Genomic DNA, 21,163 nt, shown 5'->3' with positions numbered 1-21,163 from the left:
GCATTTTGTTTTCACTGATACTGCTTGAGATGTTTCTACAATTTAATTTGAGTCCACCTGTGGTAAATTCAATTGATTGGACATGATTGGGGATTGCCAACACCTGCCTATATAAGGTCCCACAGTTGACAGTGCATATTAGAGCAAACTCTAAGCCATGGGGTCAAAGGAATTATCTGCAGACCTCAGAAACCGGATTGTGTCAAGGCATAGATCTGGAGAAGGGTACAGAAAAAGAGCACAAGGGACCTGGCCGCCCGGCCAAACTAAGCGATTGGGGAAGACGGGCACTGGCCAGGGAGGTGAGCAGGAACCTGAGGGTCACTCTGACTGAGCTACAGCGTATCCTTGTGGAGATGGGAGAACCTTTCAGAAGATCAACCATCCAGGCAGCACTCCACAAATCACGCCTTTATGGTAGAGTGGCCAGACGGAAGCCACTCCTAAGAAAAAGGCACATGACAGCCCTGGGAGTTTGCCAAAAGGCATCTAGAGGACTCTCAAACCATGATGAAGCCAAAATTAAACTTTTTGGCCTGAATACCAAGCGTCACGTCTGTAGGAAACCAGGTACCGCTCATCACCTGGCTAATGCTATCTCTACAGTGAAGCATGGCGGTGGCAGCATAATGATGTGGGGATGTTTTTCAGCAGTGAGACCAGAGTGACTAGTCCTGATAGAGGGAAAGATGAATGCAGCTAAGTACACCGAGATCCTTGAAGAAAACCTGCTCCAGAGCGCTCTGGACCTCAGACTGGGGCGAAGGTTTACCTTCCAACATTAAACGACCCAAAGCACACAGCCAAGAGAACAAAGGAGTGGCTTCAGTGAAAGTCTTTAAATGTCCTTGAGTGGCCCAGACCTGAATCCAGTCGAACATCTGTGGAAGGAGCTGAAAATGGCTGTGTACCGACACTCCCCATCCAACCTGACGGAGCTTGCAAGGATCTGCCAAGAGGAATAGGCAAAAATGTCCAGAAACAAGTGTGCCTAGCTCATAGCTTCTTTCCCAAGATGTCCTGAAGCTGTAATTACAAAGAAGCATCAAAGGTGCATCAACCAAGTATTAGGCTAAGGGTGTGTACAGATATGTAACCCCTAAATAAACCATTTCTTTCAGTAAAATAAAATTGCATATTTTCTAAACCCTGTTTTCACTTCGTTATTATTGGCGATTGTGTTTAGATGTTTGAGGCAAAAAAATGAACTCAATCTATTATAGAATGAGTCTGTAACGTCACAAAACATGGAGAAGGTGAAGGGGGTGTGCAGACTTTCCGGCTTGAGTGTATGTTGATAAGTGAGCATGAGTGTGTTGGAAATTCCATTTAAAAGCCACGGGCATTGAAATGAAGCAAGTCCCTTATTCCTCTGTTCTAAAAATTATTTCCCCCAAATTTTGGAGTGTCTGTAAGTTGCATGAGGGGGGGGTGCGAGCTTGCAAGGGGGCCAGTGATAGCTCAGTGGTTAAGGTACTGGACTAGTAAACAGAAGGTTGCCGGTTCAAGCCCCGCCACCACCAAAACCACTGTTGGGTCCCTGAGCAAGGCCCTTAACCCTCAATTGCTCATCGTGTTCCACTCATTGTGTAAGTCGCTTTGGATAAAAGCATCTGCTAAATGCTGAAAATGTAAATGCATGAGAGGCTGGCTTTCAATAGACTTTCCAGTTCATCCCAAATGTGTTCAGTGGGGTTAAGGGCTACTAAAATTCCTCTACACCAAACTTGTCAGAAACTTTCATTATGACTATATATCAAAACATGCACCATTAGCCACACAAAAGCCTCTATATCAGCAACTTCATTCTAAGTTTAGGGGAACTATCACATTTGGTTATTTTTAAGAGTGGAAAATGTCACTATTAACTCCCAAAACTATTTCTCAAAACAAGCTGAAAAAAACCCCAAGCCCCCAGAATAATAAATCTGTTATGCATCATTTAAGTGTCTTTGCTTTACTAAACCCAGTTATTACACAGAACTTGTAGTGTGGGCACCCCTTCTAGTGGGGCAGCACGGTGGCTCTGTGGGTAGCACCGTAGCCTCACAGCAAGAAGGTCCTGGATTCAAATCCCAGGTGGAAGCATTTCGGGTCCTTTTGGTGTGGAGTTTGCCTGTGCTCCCCGTGTCCGTGTGGGTTTCCTCCGGGAGCTCCGGTTTTTTCCCACAGTCCCAAGACATGCAGGTGAGGTGAATTGGAGATACAAAATTGTCCATGACTGTGTTTGAAATTAAAAACTTGAACTAATGAATCATGTATACACCCATCAGCCATAACATTAAAACCACCTTCTTGTTTCTACACACACTGTCCATTTTATCAGCTCCACTTACCATATAGAAGCACTTTGTAGTTCTACAAATACTGACTGTAGTCCATCTGTTTCTCTGCATGCTTTGTCAGCTCCCTTTCATGCTGTTCTTTAATGGTCAGGACGCTCCCAGGACCACCACAGGACCACTACAGAGCAGATATTATTTAGGTGGTGAATAATTCTCAGCACTGCAGTTACACTGACATGGTGGTGGTGTGTTAGTGTGTGTTGTGCTGGTATGAGTGGATAAAACACATTAGTGCTGATTGAGTTTTTAAACACCTCACTGTCACTGCTGGACTGAGAAAAGTCCACCAACCAAAAATATCCAGCCTATGGAGCTTTGTGGGCAGTGTCCTGTGACCACTGATGTAGGTCTAGAAGATGACCAACTCAAACGGCAGCAATAGGTGAGCGATCGTCTCTGACTTTACATCTACAAGGTGGACCAACTAGTTAGGAGTGTCTTATAGAGTGGACAGTGAGTGGACATGGCATTTAAAAACTCAAGCAACACTGATGTGTCTGATCCACTAATATCAGCACAACACACACTAACACTGCAGTTCGCCTACCACCATGAGATTGGTGTTGAGGACGCGTCATCATCTACTTGCTACAATGAGCACACTCGCATTTGGATCTAGCTGGCAGCTCTGTGAGGATTATATTCTTTGATTTCTCCAGTGCTTTTAACACCATCCAGCCTTTCATGCTTAAAGAGAAGCTCCAAATGATGCAAGTGGACACCTTCACAACCTCCTGGATTACTGACTACCTGACAGACAGACCGCAGTTTGTGCGACTGAAAGGAGGTGTATCTGATCAGGTGGTAAGCAGCATAGGAGCACCGCAGGGGACTGTTCTCTCACCTTTTCACTTTACCCTGTATACCTCAGATTTCCAGTACAACTCTGAGTCCTGTCATCTACAAAAGTTCTCAGATGACTCAGCAGTGGTGGGGTGTATCAGGGGTGGAGATGAGAGTGAGTACAGGGATCTGGTTGACCGCTTTGTCTCGTGGTCAAGGAACAACCACCTTCTTTTAAATGTGACCAAGACAAAAGAGATGGTCCTAGACTTCAGGAGGACCAGGACTGCTTTGAAACCCCTCCATATCCTGGGGGAGGAGGTGGTGGAAATTTACAAATACCTTGGTGTCCATATTGACAACAGACTGGACTGGAAGTGTAACACCGAGGCTGTCTACATAAAGGGTCAGAGCAGTCTTTATTTTTTAAGGAGGCTCAGGTCCTTCAATGTATGCAGCAAGATGCTACACATTTTTTACCAGTCTGTAGTGGAAAGTGCAATTTTCTATGCAGCTATCTGCTGGGGAAGCAGCATTAGAGCCAAAGACTCCAAGAAGCTTAACAAGCTTATCAGGAAGGCTGGTTCTGTGCTGGGGTTTGCTCTGGAGCCCCTAGAACTAGTTGTTGAGCAGAGAATCTTGCACAGGCTGCTAAATATAATAAAGCAATAAGCCACGAGAGGCCGTGCGTTACTGGGATTTTTAGCACGGGGATGACGTTTTTAGCACGACGTGAAGCGGAGTGCCTAAAACTTCTTTCCCCGTGCTAAAATCATAGCAGTAACGCACGGTCTCGAGTGGCTTATTGCTTTTATAAAACAGCGGTCAACATAAAATACAATAAATACAACAATGTTTAATTCATAAATGTATTTATTGTGTATAAACTTACAATAAAGCATTCTTCCGCGACACCAGGTAGTTCGATTAACAGTGTTGCTAGGCAACATGAGGGCGAAAATAACATTAACTTTCTCTTTTCAGTGGCGTATTAATATGGAATGATGTGAGGTGGTCATAGGTGTGCGTTTATCAGGGATTTTACAATGGCTTCGAAAGTACTTTCAGCGGAAGGTTCCGCCAACTTCGCTGCAACAAAAAGCGCTATAGGAAGTCATTTCTGCCCACAGAGGTGGCAACCTACAATGACTCTCACTGGTGCAAGAGAAGGATGCAGAACCTATGATAATAATACCACAAGACAATAACTTGATCACTTGGTACTACCTGTTTCACAATTTACACGTAGTAATGTTCTTATGTGCACAGCTTTAATTGCACAATTTATGTAACTGCACCTCTAGGCTCCCTCCTTTTCAGTTTTTATTTTTTGTTCTGTTAAATGTTTTATATTCTTATTTTTTTAATTATTATATTCTATTTTCTTTTTTATATATTTTGTAGATTTTATATCTTAATTCTTATTCTTTCCTCCCTATTGTAATGTCATTGTGTGATGTTTGTTTGATGACACCGCAATTTCCCTTCGGGGATCAATAAAGTAATCAATCAATCAATCACACCACCACCATGTCATTGTCACTGCAGTGCTGAGAATGATCCACCACCTAAATAATACCTGCTCTGTGGTGGTCCTGTGGGGGTCCTGATCATTGATAAACAGGGTGAAAGCAGGCTAAAAAAGCATGCAGAGAAACAGATGGACTACCGTCAGTAATTGTAGAGCTACAAAGTGCTTCTATATGGTAAGTGGAGCTGATAAAATGAACAGTGAGTGTAGAAACAATGTTATGGCTGATCGGTGTAACCAGTAAATACTTGTCCTGTCATAAATGTATCCAAAGTGTGTAAAACATGACATTAAAATCCTAATAAATAAATAAATAAATAAATAAATAAATAAATAAATAAATAAATAAACCCCTTCTAGCTATTAAGTTCAGGTGTTTCGTCCACGTCCTTTGCTAGTAGGTGTAAAACAACAATCATGTAAAATTAATATGCTTTAAACTTGGTTGCAACAGTTTAGGAAATGCTCTCATCTATTCCAGCATGACTGTACCCATGTATAAAGCTAGATCTATAGAAATGTGCTTTGCCAAGTCTAGTGTAAAGTATAGTTGTTACACTCTAAAAAAAAATGCTGTGCTGAAAACAACCCAACCTGGGTTATTTGGCAACCCACCTTGATAAATATTGGACAGAACACATGCTCGGTTATTTTAACCCAATTTGTTGGGTTATGCAATTTAACCATTGTGCTGGGTTGTTACAACAACCCAACTATGAGGTTCTTTTTTACCCAATGCTGGGTTAATTTTACCATGATTGTTGGGTTGTTTACACAAATGCATTGTTTACGCTAATGTTAATAATATTAATAAACCAGTTAAACATGGCCTACTAATTAACTGCTGATATCTTAGAGATAATTATAAATTATAAGTTACATTTGAAATAGTCTTGATACTTTGAAACCTGCCAATTTCCCTGCCAGTTTCAAATAAAATCCACCCAATCTGGCAACCCTGGCTAACACAAATGTAAATGTATATTCTTAAGGGAATTTAGCCATTAGCAACAGGACATGGTAACTCAAGTGCTGGGTTGGAAAAATAACCTAACAGTTGGGTTATTGGAGTGAGAAATAACCCAGCAAGGTGACCCAACAACCCAGCATTTTTTTAAATGCATTTTCTCCCTTTTAGCGCATCCAATTGCCTGATTGCTTCATGCTTCCTCTCCACCAATGCCGATCCCCGCTCTGATTGAGGAGAACGAAGTTAACCCACACCCCCTCAAACACGTGGGCAGCAGCCGTATGCATTTTGTCACCTACTTTGAGGAGTGCAATGCGGATCAGCACTGTGTACGAAGAGACACACCCTGACAGCACTCTTTTCCCGTCTCTTTGCAGGCACCATCAATCAGCCAGCAGAGGTCGTAATTGCATAATTTATAAGAGAGTCCCTATCCAGCTTTAATATCCCACCCCTATCTGAACAACAGGCAAATCGTTGTTCATGTGGCCGCTCAGCCCAGCCGGCAGGCAGAGCTAAGACTCGATACGATTCGAGTATTCGAGATCCCAGCTCTGGTTCCAGCGTGTGTTTTTACCGTTGCGCCACCTGAGCGGGCCACCCAGCATTTTTTAAAGTGTAGCCTTTTCGTGCAGCTTCAGTGCCTGACCACACAAATATTCTTTTTACCTAAATACCCTTAAGAGGATAAAGCTCCATGAGTATGCCCATAATTTTGAAATAGAATATCTAACAAGCTCATCAGTTATACACAAACCTTTGACCATATATTGTGTATCTTTTTTAACATGCTTTACTCTTCACATACTCAATGCCTTACTGGATCCAAAGTGCTGAATGGACAGAGCAATTACTCATCTTGACAGATTGTATCATTCTCTGTTTTTTATAATGTTTCTACACAGTGTTACCTGCATCAGTGCTCTCAACATTTGCTGATCTTTCACTAGGACCCTATAAAGATTTTTACAACTTTTAGAAAAACACCATTTGGCTGAAAGTTGATACAGCAGATGTGCTGAAACTTCAGTAGAGTTGTGATGTCTTACACAACTCTGGCCAAAGACGCTAATTGGGATTTTGACCTTATCATAATCAGACCCAGTGGAATTCAAGATCAGCTTCATTTTCCAATCTGAAAATGTATGATGTTGCTTGGTGCTGTTCTGAATAGCTATCTAGCTTTTCGACTCATGTTGCTAACCACAACTGATCATGTTGGTTCTTTATGTACATCAGAAAGATTCAGCCATTTCTTTCTATGGAAGCCATTTAGATTCTTTCCCAGTCTTTTGTTTTGTTGAGGCAGCACAAATGCAGCTCTCTACACAAGATGCCGCATTGGACACACACATTTAACACACTCCTATCTTGTAAAGGGGGAAGCTACCCTACTCTGCGATATTTGCCAAATACCTCTTTCAATCAAACATATACTGACTGAATGCCCCAAATACTTACAAGAACGACAATGTATAGCAATATTAAAAACTATGGAAAAATTGTTTAACCAAAATCCTCAAGTTCTTGAAAAAAATGGTACGCATATAACACATACTAAAACAATGCTTGAAAAGGGATATAGACTGATATAAAAATTAGCTACCCTTTCCTGGCGTGAATATAACAATTAGATAAACGTGGCGTAAAACATCTATATAAACAAACAAATGCAGCTCCCTCCTGGCAGATCTTTCCATGACCACCATTAGACCTCTGCACCTGATTTAAAATGTAGACACACGTCTGGTTTTCTGTCAACCCAGAGCGGCTGCACTTTCTTTACTTGCTTCCTGTAAAGATAGCCTGACTACAAAGACAAAGCCTGACTACAAAGACAAAAACTGACCAGCCTTAATTTACCGTTCTGTTCCTCATCTTGATATCCACATCAGAACTCGATGAAGACCAACATCAAAGCTCTGTACTACCACCTAGTTGGTGAAATTAACTGTTCAGTCTCCTAAATAGAAAATAACATTACATTTACTAACACTGATATCGTTCAAAAAATAAAAAAAAATGCAAAATAAAACAAAACACCCTTTTGTTCTACTTCTATTTTCTTATTCTAACAGGGTTCCAGCTAGGGCTGGACGATATGACTAAAAAACTCATATCTCAATATGCTTTTGAGAAGTGGCGATATATGATACGATATAATGTAAACTTAAAGTACAATGGCAGGCCACTGTATTTTGGCTTATTTTGTTTATAAGTTCTCTTAAAAACACAAAACATTGTAATTCTGATAAATTCTGACAAAATTACAGTGTTTATATTTTGTATTATTACAAGGCTGTATTTGTATTAATATTGACAACATTTATATCAAACAAACCAGCAGAATCGCACAATCACATTTATGCTGTCCATTTTATTTCAAATAAATGAACATCAAAAAAAATCCCCAAAAAGTTAAATATTTGATAATGATTTGCTATCATTGCAAAATAAAAGTGCACGGTAAACAGCAGCACCGTGACCCAGATCAACTGCACAGCAGCATAAAATCATCACCGCTGCTTACCTGAGCTTCTCTTCTTCAAATTGAGACCAAATCTATATCCGTGTGTTGTTCCATTAGGGATATAATCTACTTGTCTTTCTTCTTGGAGGCCATCTTGTATGTTTCCAGAATATCTCCAAAATATATAAATCTATTTCCAACTCTGTTTGTCCACATAACTAATGAAAACCGTTTTAGATAATTTATTCTGTTGTCTTTCCTGGTAAAAAGCTGAAACTGGTCATCTACAACCAGTAAAGAGAGAGATTGAAATTCCGCCCCAAATTTGGAAGCTCTGATTGGTTAATACAGCTGTTTATCAAGGCCTGGACCACGACTGAATCTCTTTAACAAATGAACTGATTCATAGAGTTGTTTACGCACGACACCATAATGAAACAGAGTGAGCATAACAAATGAATCTTTACCATAGATAAGTGCACAGCTTCCTGACTCGATTTCAATGAATAATTAGTTTGAAATGAGTTGTTTCTGACTCGTTTTAGTGATTCAGTTTGCATGTGTGAATGCACGCGCCCACCCGCTCATGCGCAAAAGAAAGCACTGCTTTTGTGCTCTGTTTTAAATGTTCTTAACTGGTAACCTGTGTATCCTAGACATACTCAATATATCGACTATGGTCATATTTAACATAGTGTGAAAAGTAATAACGAATATATTGATATTTGCGATATACCGCCCAGCCCTAGTTCCAGCAGATCTATGTTCTTATTTCTGCTTGACATAAGAGGTCCCAGAGGAACCCCACACAGATATGGAAAGTGTATTTTTATTAAATGTTACTGATGTTATGCCAAAGCTTTAAAAATATATTATTTACCACTAAAGCAATTTCTGAAAAGAAAAGAACTCTTTCCCCTCTTTGCACACAATTTGTATATGCCCAATTTCCCATTGCACTCTGGTGACCTCTTCATGCCGCATGACCAAGGAGTGCCGCAGGCTAGCACACTTCTCCTCTGACACCACTTTAAACAGAAAGCCTTATTAAGAATGAAGACCACACTACTTTTATATTCACCCGCCGCTTGTGCTGGCATTTTGAGAGGACAGTGTTGATTAATGCCTGGCCTCCATACTCTATAAGAATGCCCATGATTTTAGAATGGGATATCCGAAGTTGTACATTGGTACAGTTTAGTAAAAAAGTGTTAACGCAGACAGCACTTCTGAGTTCCTCTCGATAAGAGTGTCTTCTAAATGTTGTAAGTGTATATTGTCAGCCCCACCCCCCCTTTTTTTTGTGCATATCTTCAATCTGAATATACTTCGTAACTCTCTTCAATCTGTCAGCTTTCTTAAGAGCAGTCAAGAAAATTTAATTTTAAATGTAAAAACTATAATGGATGTGGAATGTTTTATTAGAGAGGTATCTTGAAACTCAATGTCAATTGGTTCTGGGAGTGGCGTTGTTTAAAAGGCATTGAGTTTCAAAGTATTTATTCCCATAAGGATGTATGGGAAACCTGTTAATGCGTTCCATTGTCCAGTGGAACTGCATATATTTTAGGCTAATGTAAAATAATGGGGTTGTTTTAGACTGAAAATAACACAAATACAATATAAAAAAACACTGAAATACAATTGAAAACAGTTAAATATAATTAAAAAAAATACAATAAAACCTGCACTTTAGCTTTACTTCTTTATTGTTTCCTTACGCTTCTTAATCGTGGAGATGCTTGATCTTGGAATACTGTACTCCATTCAGTTAAGGCGCATTTATATGAGAGGTGACAACTGCTTTTGCGCTGTCTGTGCCGTTTTTCTCTATGGAGTGTGTTGGTGCACAAAGCTTAACGTGACTTATTGTACTAAAACAACAAGCGAGGAATTTCATTAGTGGAGAGAACTTATGAGCAGTAATAATTAAGAGAGGTTTGGTGTTCCTGAGTCATTCTTTTCATTCATTAAGTCAAGTCAAGTCAAGTCACCTTTATTTCTATAGCACATTTAAAAGACAACGTGTGTCAACCAAAGTGCTGTACATTAAAATCAGGTATAAATACCACTCAACTATGCAACATTTAACAAATCATTAACATACATACAAAAGTCATGTTCATCTTTTTTTTTTCTTTTTTTTTTTTTTAAATGATGGTTTTAGACTCGGAAAAGCTAATTCTTACAATTTCTCAGCAGCCTGAGCTATAACACAAGTTTAAAAGTGAAACAGGAGGAAAATCCAGCTAAACACAGATACATGTGGACGCTTTCAGGGTGAATTTGATGGTTATTCCACACAAATGCAGATTCGTCTCATATTGGCACTTTGATGACGTTTTACCGCACCACTCAAGCCAAGTGCTGAACAAAGCGGCTGTTCATTGTTAATTTAAAATTAAATAAATAAATAAAATAAAAAAACTGTACACGTTGAGTTTAAGGGAAATGTTGAGTTTAAGAGTACAAATTTCTCGACAAAGGGTGTTGAATTTCAAAGATTTTGAGTTTAGGGGACATTGAGTTACAAGGTACCACTGTTTATTTAACTCATAATTTAAAAACAAAATAAAACAGGGTGTTTAAGCTTGTGATTAATTGATTAATACTTTAGTAGTTGAGCTAACCTTTGGGCTTTTCTTGTTTCTGGCTGGTGCTGGACTCAAGCAATTCTTATCTAGTCTGTGGAGTTATAAGCAGGTATAATTTAATATATAAATCTTTTGCTGGTTAATTGAACACAGCTCTATACAAAACGGCAAATTCGTGTACTTGTTTGTGTCCCAGTGGCCGTGGGTGTGTAGTTAACTTTGTATCTAACTATGCACTTATATAAAAGACTTCAAATATATAAACCCACATAATTTAGCTTCCTAACAAACTTCCAATCATGTCAGTACATTTGTATGGTTCAGTTATCAGCTCGCAACCTACCATCTGTTCAGACGCCTGATCAGTATGGAGATGTTTTGATGGTTCGTCAGGTAGACTATACTTTACAGAACTATTTTTATACTTTCTTAACTTGGAAATGTGATTTGAAGGTGCTGTGTCTGTCCACCCACAACAATGAGCTCCTATACTTTCATTAAATAATTAATCAGAAAGAGAGAAGTGAGTAAACTTCTCTGCTCTGTTGTTCATGAATTTTCTTTCTGTTGTGCTTGGCTACAAAATATATGGTCAGAGTGGCTCATTTTTGCTGTTTACAAGTAGAATATGAGGTTCTTACTGTTCGGAATACTAAAAGCACAGTATGCTGTTTAACACGCAAGTTTACCAATAATGTGTTATAAAAGTAAAACAGCAGTGGTAGTTCAGCAGTTAAAGTACTAGACCAGTAATAAGAAGTTGCTGGTTCAAGAGCCGCCACTGCCAGAGTCCCACTGTTGAGCAAAACCCTTAATTAATTAGCCTACATGGGTCACACCAGCAGTTCACATCTATGTGTTTTTGAACAGATGGCAAGATCATAGATGTGATTCTAAATAAACTCAGTCTACCAGACACTCTGTGTTTCTTCTCTACATCTCCAGACTAAGAGAAAACATCTCTGTATTTACCTTGTTTTTCTTCTGTCAGACCTTTTCCTTTGAAAAGAAGCACTCAAGCCAAGCTCAGACTGATGTTCTTTTTCAACAGTTGTGATTTATCTGGTGCTTTAAAGAAAGGTAAACAGTGTGACCAATCACTTTGTATTGACAAGTTTGTATTTCAGAGTTTTTATTGCTGGATATACTCAGTTGTAGATGTTTTTACTCTTTCAGTAAGCCTGTGTTTACTATTTTCTGAACTTAAAGAGAACTGTAACGTTTATTTTAAGGCTGGCACCGATACGATACTCTGTATCGTATCGGTCCAATATTGGCCCAAATCACTGGATTGGATATTGGAAGGGAAAAAACGTGTAATCCGATCCAATACTGTTGCTTAATGTAAATAACACTTAATGTAAAAAAGGCCATTCAGAAATAAAACACACTGATCTACTTAAACTTTTAGCATAAAAAAAAATCATCTACTACTGCCACATCTTAAAACACTGTTTTACGGCATGTCGTCCAACAAGTGTCTACAATTGGAAGATGTGGATGTCAATCAAATGCGATGGACCAATTAGAATTGATGCAGTGTTGAGATTTTTCGTTAAAGTTCTGTCACATTTTTAGATGATTTAAAACCAAAGCGTGCTTATCAAAAACTCTGCTGGATTTGAAGAAGACATCTGTGGCTAAACGGGAAACAGTGTAGTTTGTTTTATTTCATAGCACTAATGGATTAATCATTAAGGATGTGAGAGATCTCCAAGCCGGGACAAGATAGATACATTTGTTTATTTTGTTATTATTTAATTGTTTCATTTTTATTGTTTATAAATATTGTTTTGTATTACTTATTTTCAAATTTTTACAAGGTGTAGACTTGAGAGTTGACAGATCTAGAATTTTATATTGAAATTATAATTTATTTGTTAAATACAGATAAAGGTTGCACTTTTAAATGTTTGTACGGTGCTGTTAAACAAGCCAAAAATGCTGCTAAATGTTCTGTGTGTAAAAGTTACAATAAAAACAGCAATTTTGTGTAAGTGTGATTTAGGTTCTGTATTTATTCCTTTAGAATATTTGTTTCATAGTCTGAGCATTGTTATTTAGATAGCTAGTTAAACCATGGTGCATTGAGACATGTATTATTACTGCTTACTTGTTTGAGAGGAGAAATGACGGTATCGGGTTGCTATCGGTATCGGCAGAAACTCAGTTTGCAGTATCGGTATTGGACATAAAAAATCAAGCCAGCCCTATATTTTACATAATTAATTTGTTACCCTTGGCAATAAGTGTGGCCTAAACAACTAAAAAAGTAATTGGGAGAGTGGTTCATGCATAAAAATTTCCAATAGGTTTAAAATATTCTTTCCAAACAGATAGCACTCTTACATTTCTTAAGTCCAGGTTTGGTCCTGCATACCCCACCATGCTCCAAACTGTAAGATGAAGAGAAAATTAGTCAGAGCTCTGATTAGTGACCGCATGGAAGCAGTCTAACCCTTGCTAAGAGGTGTATGAAATCCACGACATGCCATCCCAGCATATTCAATTTCTCTATGTACTTTGGCAATCTCTGCCTCTTGCACAACACTCTTGCTGGCTGTCTTCTGTAATGCAACAGCCAGAAAGCCCACAGAAAAACAAATATTACACTTTAATTCAACTACAGTATTTTACAATTATTAATGAATAATTAATTCCTATATTTTAGATTATAATAATGCTAGAGCCATACTGGATACTGGACAGTATACAGCTTCTTGAAAAAAGACCTGAAAATGGCGGCTGTTGAGAAAGACGCTCGTCACCGAACAAAACGTACGTTTTTATCTATTAATGTGCACATATAACCAAAGTGTTTTAGAAATTATGTATTTGTAGAAGATGTTTTTGTTTTTGTAGTGATTGGTAACGATATATGCAATGAATATGTATTTACACATACTTACATTTTGAGTGAATGTTTTATGTCCAGCTATCTGGACATTTGGATTGAATGTACTGAATGTTGTTTAGTTTGTCATGCTAACTATGAATTAGAAGACGTGCATCAGTATTACTTCTTGCATTTTTCATGCTATAAATATCTTACTCGTGTATGTTAAGGGCTGACAGTAGACGAGGTGCTTAAATAACTACATGATAGTAAAAGTGATAGGGAGTCAAGTGATTCTGAGGACAGGTCAGAGGAACAGGAAAAGGTAACTTAAAATAAATCTCAGTTTAATGTTAAAAGGTATTTCACTCTTGTAATCCTGGATATTGATATTTACACAAAGCCTAATCTAAAATGAATGTGGTGGCATTGGACTAGGGACTTGAAGGTCCAGGGTTCAAAACCCACCTCTGCCATACTATATGTAATAAAATACTGTTTAATTGTAATTGTAAATATTGTTTTTTTTTTTTATTGTTGTGATTTTTATGAAATATTTTATACAAAGCTGGACAATCTGTGAGGCTCCAAGGCTCCATTTTAAGCATGCAGCATTCAAGCCTTTTGATGTTCCAGCATATGTAGAACCACAGGACACACCTGATGAAAGCAGACAACACTGGACACCTCAGAACTACTTTCAGCATTACTCTGATGATGACTTTTTGTGGTCTGGTTAGTCAAGTCAAGTTTATTTATATAGCGCTTTTTACAATAGACATTGTCTCAAAGCAACTTTACAGAATCCAGGACCAACAGATACAAAAACAAAAACCCCTGTTGAGCAAGCCGAGGGCGACAGTGGCAAGGAAAAACTCCCTTAAATTTACAGGAAGAAACCTTGAGAGGAACCAGACTCAGCAGGGACCCATCCTTCTTGGGTGGCCTGGAGAATAATTTAAATAAATAGGATTTACACAATATCATACCCACACAAATTAAAATGAACTAAAAGTGACAACTAGCAAAAATAATTGGAGTTATTATTCAGTCCAGTGATAAAGTCTGTAGTGAGTTCTTGACATTCTTGGTACAAACACGCCAGGTCCGTCACATCTGGCAGGAGCAGCATTGTTGGCACGGCAGTCTTGACTTTATTCCTTAATCTCGGGCGGTTAAACAGGTTTCCCTCAGAACCACCTCGGGGTAAAAGAACAGAGGATGTACTTAAAAATGTAAAATGTGAATTGAGTAAAATATCAGTTTTACAGAGAGTTTTAGACTCCGGCAGCCCTAATTATTACAGCATAACTAAAAGGGAGAGCGAGCAGGTAACAAGGTCATGAAGGCTTTCGCAGGACATCAGCGCCCACCTCCCCACCATCATCAAACCTTAGTGATCGGACAAGAGAGGCAGAACAACAGCAACCCAACATCCCTGATCCCTGAAGTTTCTATGATCAAGAACCCCCAGGCTCAGCGCCTTTATCTATATTCGGGGTGGACAGCTCCGGTCCCAGAGTCCAGAAGCTGGACGCAACCAGAAGCCAACACGCAGTGCTAGCAAATCTGACAAAACATGCGAGCACCAGACCGCCCAGACCCCAGATCTCCAGGACTGGAGCCACACACCCTTGTCTGAAAAAAACTAATCAAAGGCCTGAGTAAATAAATATGTTCTCAGTCTAGACTTAAACATCATATGATATGATCAAATTTTCTAGTTCTAGTTAGCACTCGAGCTGCTGCATTTTGAACTAACTAGAGTTTGTTTATGGATCTACCAGAGCATCCAGTGAGAAGAGCATTACAATAATCTAACCGATAAGTTATAAACGCATAGATAAATTTTTTCAGTGTCATTTACATATATTATATTTCTTATTTTAGAGATATTACACAGATGAAAGAAAGCAACTCGAGTAATATTATTAACGTGTGTATCAAAGGAGAGATCTGAATCTATTGTGACACCCAAGTTTTTTACATCTGAGCTGGGAGTAACTGGTTAGTGACCAAACTAACATACGAGCCTTGCAAAATGGAGCACAGCTCAAAATATCCCAGTCTGAAATCAGACATCTGGTTGGTTCACACATTGTGATGGGATGCTTGCGTTTACCACACATAAGATTGTGTTACAAACCAGCAATACAAATTCAAGCTGTTACTCAGATTCCAAGGGACAGGGTTTACAAACTGAGAAACAATCTGCATTTTGTCAACAATTTGGATGTCAGTGCTGATGAGCAAAAAAGCAACAAATTGTGGAAAGTTGCACCAACTGTAAAGAAATTTCTAGAAACTTGCCTGAAATTGCCAGGGCCACAACAAGTTGCTGTTGATGAGCAAATGATTCTCTTTTCTGGGGCTACAGCTCTTCGCCAATATGTCCCAGGCAAGCCAAACCCAGTTGGTTTGAAGAATTTCATCCTTGCTTCACCCAGAAGTGTCCTTGATTTTTTAATCTATCAAGGTGCAGCAACATGACCTGATGGTTGCCCTGATTAAGTCCTTGGGATAGGTGGCTCAGTTGTCATGAAACTTGCTGAAAGTCCTGTAGGTACGGAGTTTCAAAGTACAGTACTTTGATCGGTACTTTACAAGTATTCCAATACTTAACACATTAAGAGAGAAGGGGCTGCTAGCAACAGGGACCATCATGACAAACAGATTACCAGTACACCAGTACCTACCCACTGACAGTACACTGAAAAACTATGGACGGGGATCTTACTGTGAACTGGTAAGGAGCAATGAAACACTGTCAGCTGTAAAATGGATGGACAACAGGTCTGTTGTCATGGTGTCCACAGTCCATGGATCACAACCAAACATGACAGTTAGGCTCTACTCAAAAAAAGAAAAGGCATACATTGATGTCAACAGGCCACATGTTGTGCATATAACCAAAATATGGGCGGAGTAGATCTCTGTGATCGAATGATCTCCTACTACAGGATTAGTGTTCGAACCAAGAAGTGGCCAGTTCATTTTTTTTTTCCATTTTGTGGATTTGGCCCTTGTGAATGCATGGATTGAGTATATCCAGGATTGTAAATACTCTGGCATTGCCCAAAAATATACCTTAAATTTGTTGGATTTCCGTCTTTATGTTGGGGAATGTTTGGTTTTCAGTAGGGGTCAGAAGAGGAGGAACAGTGATGAGGTTGCAGCTCCCCTTCTGCCTTCTCTTTCCATGCACAATAAACATTAACCTGTGCCCAACCAAGATGTTAGATGCAGTGTGGCTGAGCACTTGCCAGTGGTGGTACCAGCTTTCAAATGTGCAGAAACCCTGGCTCTGTTTAAAATGTATTTCTTTGTATTCAAGTTAACCAAAACTGCTTTTATGAGCTCCACACAAGGTCCCATTAAGAAAAGAAAAGCTCAAAGCTAAACTGCAAAAGGTTTTGATTTGAATAATTTAGTTATAATTTATTTTCAAAATATTCGAATGAAAGAAATGTCTGTGGATAATTTAAAACCTTTTTTATGTTTTAGTAATGTCCCTTGTGTTTAAAATATATCTATGAAAGGAAAGTTTGTTTGTTGCATCAACAGTACCTTCACACATATGCAAGTCAACCATGCCATGGGCACTGATGCACCCCCACACCATGACAGATGTTTGATTCCTCTTCTGTCTGAGAAGGAGCAGCGTTAAAACAGCCTAGTCATTGGAAGGTGTACTTGACAGTGTGCTCTCAGTGGAGACTCAGGTGGCGCAGCGGTAAAACACACTAGCACACCAGAGCTGACATTTCAAACTCGTCGGTTTGAAACTCAGCTCTGCCATCCGGCAGGCTGAGCGCCTACGCAAACAATGTTGTTGTTTATTCAGGGTGGGAGCCGGATGGGACCTCAGGGTGTGGCTCTCTGTATACAAATCTGATCCACATATGAACTCGCCTTGTGCAGGTGAAAACATGCAGTCTGTACTGCACACGTGTGGGAGGGGGCGTGTGACAGTCTCGGTTCTCCTCAGTCAGAGTAGAGGTCAACATCAGTAGAGAGGAAGCAAAATGCAACAGGGTAATTGGATACGACTAGATTGGGAGGAAAATTGGGAAAAAAAATTGTGCTGGTATCTGCTGTTTTCTGGAATTTAATACCCTAATGTACAGCTCTGTGTCAACAGATAAAGTACCTTCAACCATGCCATGGCCAGTGATGCACCCCCACATAATTACAAATGTTGGATTTTGCATGGTCTTGTTCGTCTTTGTCATAGAAAAGCTTAAACATGAACTTATCTGACCACAGCACCGATTTACGCTATAATTCTGCATAGAATGGATAGGCTTGATTGGTAGCATTGGAGATATAAAATTGTCCATGACTGTGTTTGATGTTAAAAACTTGAACTGATGAATCTTATGTAACCTGTAACTACCTGTTTTGTCATGAATGTAACCAAGGTGTGTAAGTCAACTTTTATCCTTGGTCTTTTTCTTTTTTATTTCTTGCTTGTAAATGAAGGTACTACACACAGTATTTTCAATGCACTGATGTTTTATTTAGTTGATATTTAGTTGTTTTAGTTCAGGGAACAGGAAAAAAGGGTCAAGAGTGAGGTAAGAAAGATGTAGAGCATTTGTCCTACTGCTGGGGACGGTGGGTTTAAATGTAAACAATGAAAAAAATGAGACAAAAAAAATCATAATTCCTGTTAAATTGGGTTGGGCAGAATAATTATCTCCTCTATCAACCAGAGTGATGCCAGTCATGGGAGTTTAAAAGTGTTTTGAGTTAAAATATAAAACAGTAAAGTGGAATTTGCTAAAAATGTAAGTAAAACAGTATCACAATGCAGGTGTAAATGCAAAGATACACATACAGACTTTAACAGTAAAATAGGCCAAATATGTTAATACTTAAACTATAAAATTTAAACAATTGAATACAGATTTGTCTGTTTTTTTTAGATAGTGGACACTGTAGATCTTCTTGTTCCTTTGTTATTGGGTTAGGGCAAGCACAAGGCCTGCTTAGGCCAACTAGCCAACCTGAATAACAAGCTAACTAGTCGGGTAAGAGACAGAGTAACCATCTATTTAACAGAAATAGCTAGTTACTCCAGCATGTTCAGGGTCACAACAGAAGAACAAGAAGAGCACTATCTACAAAAAACAGAAAATACAACTTTAGAAATAAACTAATATACTCTCTAAAATGGCATTAAACATTTTGTAGCTGCAAATTTATACATATTTATATTAAGAATTTAAAGTACAAATACTAAAGGGTGTGAAGTGCATTTGTGCACTGCATTATGGGGCGTGTTTTAAATTTGTTTTATTTAGATATAATTTCAAATGTCATACTACAAACATTGATGACTTTATGTTTATTTGGGGGGGGGTGCTGTAGCTATTAGAGACTGTATGTGTATTTGTGCATTTACACCTGCATGGTTTGGTACTGTTGTACTCACATAGTAATATATAGTATGACTAAGGGAGATTTAACAAATGTAATTTTAAAAAATAATTTGGAGGGAAGAACATTTTAAAAAAGCTAAAAAGGGGACAGAAAGGGAAGTGAATAAAATAAGGTGGTGTAAAGAAGGTGTAAAGTAAGATTAAAAATGTCCAGGATTGTTTCTGTCCTGGCTTCTTTTGGCTTTGGTCTTTAATTGCTTCCTCCTCCAGTAGTCAAATTCATCACAAAGCCTCTTGATGTGAGAGAGCTTGTGGTGTAAGTAAAAGAGGCGCTGTCTCAGGTTAGTTTGATTCAGGTTCTGCTACAGATAAATACACACAGAGACAGTTTACATGTTAATAGTTTACAGTACATTAGTATTAGTACATTAGTATTATCTCTTTATTAATAATGCTCAACATTTTTGTCCAAACTTACTTCAAGCAAGTTCTTGTCTGCTTGGGTGCCCTCATGCACTTTCTGTACAAAGAGAGTTAAAGCTATTTATTATGAAACAAAAAAAATTACAATCCGAGTAAACAAATTAAGATTATTGTAGCAGATTGTAGTAGATTTCATTAAATCATCTATTAAGCTAGCAGGTGTGATATCAGTTGTGGTTGAATTTTCTGTGCAACAATTTGGTGGTTACATTCTCCTTCATTCACTCTAAATACCAAATTCATTTACAAAGTTGTAATCTGTGTTTAGTTTGTGTTTGTACTTGTCTGGTGTTCCTACCTGAAACATTTTTGGTCTTGGTTGCAGATGGCTGCATGTTTCAAGGCCATCGACACGTGCATGAAGGACACAGTACTCTTTAGATATTTCCTTGTACACTCTCATGTACATCCGCTTCTGAGACAGCATCACCACTTTAGGGTATTTACTGCAAAAGAAGCAGATAATTCATGTTAATACAATGTTCGACCAGACTACACTGTAGAAAAGTGTTTGGAGGAGTCACCTACAGATAAAGCAGTTACAGTTAGTGCAGGACAACTAACAGAGAATCAAACAAACTCACAGTTTGTAACCAGGGGTCACCGGGGTGAATGGCTCATTGACCAAAGACGTTCCTGCAGTGTCTATAAGAAGAACAAAGCTGTGATGTTAAACCACTTATTATTGCTAATACTTTACAACATGGTTTCTTAGTGTAAGCTTTTATTTACAGTAAATAATCCAGTGTTCACATAGTAGTTTTTCAATGAGTTAAGGAACCATTGTGGTAAATAAATAGTTTATGGCTGTTCAAATGATGCTAAAATATAAATGTAATATGATGTTTAAGTTTTCCTCATTTCATCAAGGACAAGATGTGAATTATGTGATTAACATGTGGCTGTGAAGGATTAAGAACCACTCAACCAGTCCAATAAGTATGTTAATTTAATACACAGTTTAAAGTGTATAAACCTGCTTATACTATGACTGTTACATTAACTTTAAGGAAAAATAGCACATAAACCCTGTTCTCATACCGGCTGGTGAGAGTCGCTGTCCTTCCTCAGCATGGTGTCTTTTGCTGGGTGGTGACTCTTCAACATCAGCCTCCCTGCACCTCTTTCTACCTTTAGGGGCAGCAAACTGGCAGCAACAACAAAATGTGTTAAACTAAGACATCTAAAGATATTTGTTTAATAAAAGGCCTTTTTCCAGGGAAGCAGAGCTATGAAGAACAGCACGTGGTCAGTCCTTACCTGCTTCATGGTCAGTGTGTGTTCACTTGTGATAAAAATCACAAAATTAGGAAAATGTAAAGTTTTTGATGAAGAGCTTTAAAGCCTGTGTGTCTCTCTCTGCTGTTCTGTTGAAATGTGAATTATAACTCTGCTACACAATCTGTGTCTCTTACGGAATGTTCGGCTGCACTATGACATCACTGATGCTTAAAGCCCAATACAAACTGAACTGAACTGAATTTAATTGAAATGTATACAAGATAAATTTAGGATTATAAAGCTCATTTAAATCAATAAATACACTTATTTACACCAATCTGTCCCATATTGACCTGGCATTAAATGTTTTATTTCCTCTTAATGGGTTTTGTGCCCCTCCCCTAAAACACTGGGTGTAAGTAGTAATATTCACAAATACACTTTCACTCAGTCACTCAGTAACAATTTTCCTTTAGTGTACAAAGTCAAAAGACATAATTTATCTACATTTGATTTGAATAAACGTATTGGAAGGATATTAAAGCT

General features: G+C 38.5%; 1 protein-coding gene across 2 annotated transcripts; it reads right to left on the bottom strand.

The window, feature by feature from the left end:
• Positions 1–18,026: 18,026 nt before the first annotated feature.
• On the bottom strand, positions 18,027–20,759 carry LOC134332687 (RNA polymerase II elongation factor ELL-like). 2 transcript variants are annotated; one of them, XM_063014431.1, is made up of 6 exons: positions 20,657–20,759; positions 20,438–20,543; positions 19,981–20,041; positions 19,695–19,842; positions 19,392–19,433; positions 18,027–19,275 (listed from the first exon to the last, which is right to left on the bottom strand). In XM_063014431.1, the coding sequence occupies exons 1-6, from the start codon at positions 20,663–20,665 to the stop codon at positions 19,114–19,116; spliced, it is 528 nt and encodes a 175-aa protein (XP_062870501.1). In that variant the 5' UTR covers positions 20,666–20,759; the 3' UTR covers positions 18,027–19,113. The 2 variants fall into 2 exon arrangements, with proteins under 2 accessions (XP_062870501.1, XP_062870502.1); XM_063014432.1 differs by having other exon boundaries at positions 18,027–19,272.
• Positions 20,760–21,163: the final 404 nt, after the last annotated feature.

The sequence above is a fragment of the Trichomycterus rosablanca genome, chromosome 18, assembly GCF_030014385.1.
Source record: "Trichomycterus rosablanca isolate fTriRos1 chromosome 18, fTriRos1.hap1, whole genome shotgun sequence".
Lineage (NCBI taxonomy): Eukaryota > Metazoa > Chordata > Actinopteri > Siluriformes > Trichomycteridae > Trichomycterus > Trichomycterus rosablanca.
The sequence above is the reverse complement of the archived record's forward strand: the minus strand, read 5'-3'. Positions and strand labels throughout refer to the sequence as shown.

Coding starts and splice junctions, on each gene's coding strand:
- LOC134332687 (XM_063014431.1), bottom strand. Junction 20,042..20,437: donor ACAGCGACTCTCACCAGCCG/GTATGAGAACAG, acceptor TTCTTCTTATAG/ACACTGCAGGAACGTCTTTG. Junction 19,843..19,980: donor GTGACCCCTGGTTACAAACT/GTGAGTTTGTTT, acceptor CTTCTTTTGCAG/TAAATACCCTAAAGTGGTGA.